This window comes from Eurypyga helias, unplaced genomic scaffold (assembly GCF_000690775.1).
Source record: "Eurypyga helias isolate BGI_N326 unplaced genomic scaffold, ASM69077v1 scaffold16672, whole genome shotgun sequence".
NCBI classification, from domain to species: Eukaryota; Metazoa; Chordata; class Aves; order Eurypygiformes; family Eurypygidae; genus Eurypyga; species Eurypyga helias.
Window position 1 is genome coordinate 1,870 of NW_010236915.1, and position 2,967 is coordinate 4,836.

Here is a 2,967-nt window from a genome sequence, read left to right on the forward strand (position 1 = left end):
CTCGTCACCACCCGGGCACAGTGTAAACCACAAGTGACGAGGACATTTCTGCCCTAGAAGCATTACTTCCTTCAGTTTGGCTCTGCTCTGCTGCCTAACAGCACCGCTGCACCGCCAAGGCAGGTGCTGGGAAGAGGAGGGGCCGCCTTTCAGGCCGGGGCAGAGCGAATCCCAGTGCCAAAGAGCACGTCTGTCCGGCAGTCACAAGCTCTTCTGCGAGGGCAGACGACGCTTGTCTTTGATAGCGTTCCTCTTCCTCTTCTTGTTCAGGAAGCTCTCCAGCTTTCCACTCCTCTTCAGCTCTGCGTACTTCTCGGCTAGCTCCAATTTCCGCTGCTCAGCTGCCGAGGGGAGGGGAGCGAGGTTTTAAACCGAAGCCCAGATCATCTCTACAGACCAGCCCCTCTCCCTCCCAGCCTCCAGGCCTGGATTGTCCCTTGAGTACCAGCATTAGAACAATCCCACCCCCGCCAGCTCCGCGGAATATTATGGACAACCCGCTTCCACGTGCTCCCTCTAGGCCTCCCTGCAGCGCGTTCACACCGAGCACTTACATTTCTTTAGGAAGAAGGGTTTCTTTCCCTGCTTGGCCAATTCCCTCTGTTGTCGCTTCAAAGACAGCTGCCTCTCCCTCAATTTCTGCTGTTTCTCCTGTGCCTGTTCTTGCTGCATCTGCGTGGACAGGACGGCCTGTGTCAGCCACCGTCTAGGCAGGCCTCAGGCCACACACGCTCTCTCCCAGCGCACCGCCTCTCCGAGGAGACGCCGTGCTGAACTCACCATGCGGTTCAGGAGCTGCTGGAGTTTCTCCTTCCGCTCCACGTCCCGGCATTTTTTCAGCTGCTTCTGAACCATCTGAAGAAGAGAGCAGAAAGCTGCGTGACCGCCCGCCCGCCACCACCACCGCGAAAGGCCTTTGCAGAAGCTGCCCCTGTCACGCAAGGTTCTGGCCAAGGCCAGGCATGCAGCATCACCTCCTTCTCCTGCTTCTTGATGCTGTCCAGGAAGCTGTACGTCTTCATAAATATCTCAGGCTTATACTCTCCAGACAGGTCATCAAACCGAGGGTCTCTGTGGATCTGAGGGCAGGGAAGGCAAAGGTAAGAGCTGCGGCCAGGGTTACCCTAGGAGCAGCGAAATCAAGGAACAGCAGCCTGAGGGCTGCTCCAAACACCTGCAATTCCCAAAGCTGGTGGAACAGGTGCTGTCAAGGTGATGGATTTGGGATCTGGTTGGAACTAGATGATATTTAAGGGCCCTTCCAACCTAAACCATTCTGTGATTCACACCTATCTAGGATTTCACAGATTACCTGGGTCAGGGCATACAAAAAGAGAGACAAAGAGATGCCTGACTTTGGAGATCAGCATATTAAGACAATCCAGGGAGGATAAATCAAAGTTATATTCAGATTAGAAACTAAACGGACATTTCAACTTGGAGTGCGGTTAGTGCTGACCGAGGAGCACAGCTTGCAGCATAACCCTTGCTGGCGGCAGCCGTTACGTCTTCCGGCAACCCTCGGGTCTCCCACGTTGGAGCTACCCCTCAGGTTGTGCATCACGCAGGGGGCAGCTGCTCCTCCACCCAAGCTCTTGCTCTTCCCAGAGACCTGCCGGCACGGCCTGTGCTCACCAGCCAGCGGTGCAAGCCCCATCCTCCGGAAACGGCCCCACGACCCCGTCTGTGCCCCGTTGGCATTGCTAAGGGAAGGCAGGTCCCGCTCCGGGGACGGGGAGCACCCACCTTCTTCGGAACAGAGACGACCCGTCGCAGAAAAGGTACAGGTTTCTTGGCAGACATCTCCAATGGCCTGAAAAAGAGGAAAAATGTACTCAGGAGGAGCAGAGGACAGAAGGAGGCCCTGGCTGAGGTTAGCCAGACCCTGAGCAGAACATTACTGCCGAGTGAACGCTCTCCCATTCAACCCTCAGCAGGCTACCTACAGACAGCAACAAGGTGACTCGGCCCAGAGCCAGACAAGGCTGCGATAACCCAACGATCTGTGATGAAAAACCTATCGTGGTTAGAACAATCCTGCACAAAACTTGATACAGCCCCACTCTATCAAGTGAAAACCCACCACCTGCACCAGTAAACACAATTATTCGCCTCTCTCTCCGGGTTTTCCCTCATCATGCAACAACCCTCTTCTATTCCTGGCCCAACAGCTCATCCACTCTTGACCAACACGCTGAAAAGGGAGGCCAGAGTTGGAAATTTCTGCACCGACCCAAGTTACAAAGACAGGCAGGTTCTACTGTGGGCAGGCTTGGCGAGAAAGCGCACTGTAACACAAGTAAAGGGCAACCCCCAGGAGTAAGGGCCGTACAGCTTGTGGCACTGTGCTGGTTTTACTTGGGACAGAGGTAATTTTCCTCACAGTATCTAGTATGAGGCTGTGTTTTGGTTGTGTTGAGAAGAATATTGATATAATACTAATGTTTTCAGTTGTTGCTAAGCAATGTTGACATCAAGTCAGGGATTTTCATTTTCCCATACTACACCTGTGTTCCCAGCTTTGTGTTCCTGCTCTGCAAGAGGGGACCCAGCCAGGACAGCTGACCCAAACTGACCCAAGGGCCTGTCGTGACAGGACAAGGGGTAACAGGTTTAAATTGAAAGTGGGGAGGTTTAGATTGGATATCAGGAAGAAGTTCTTCCCGGAGAGGGTGGTGAGGCACTGGCACAGGTTGCCCAGAGAAGCTGTGGATGCCCCATCCCTGGAAGTGTTCAAGGCCAGGCTGGATGAGGCTTTGAGCAACCTGGTCTAGTGGAAGGTGTTCCTGCCCATGGCAGGGGGGTTGGAACTGGATGGTCTTTAAGGTCCCTTCCAATCCAAACCATTCTGTGATTCTATGATATTGCATGCCATCAATGTCATGCTTGCTATAGAAGCTGAGGGGCGAGCTGGGATGAGAACTGCTGCTCAGAGACCGGCTGGGCATCAGTTGGCTGGTGACGAGC

General features: G+C 54.0%; 1 protein-coding gene across 1 annotated transcript in view; it reads right to left on the reverse strand.

The window, feature by feature from the left end:
• Positions 1 to 201: 201 nt before the first annotated feature.
• Positions 202 to 2,967, reverse strand: part of RRP36 (ribosomal RNA processing 36 homolog (S. cerevisiae)) — a 5,854-nt gene continuing 3,088 nt past the window's right edge. The window contains exons 2-6 of the mRNA XM_010147279.1: positions 1,747 to 1,813; positions 975 to 1,079; positions 781 to 855; positions 555 to 672; positions 202 to 341 (exon numbers count right to left, since the gene is read on the reverse strand). Coding sequence (XP_010145581.1) covers positions 202 to 341; positions 555 to 672; positions 781 to 855; positions 975 to 1,079; positions 1,747 to 1,813 — 505 coding nt within the window. The remainder of the gene's footprint in view (positions 342 to 554; positions 673 to 780; positions 856 to 974; positions 1,080 to 1,746; positions 1,814 to 2,967) is intronic.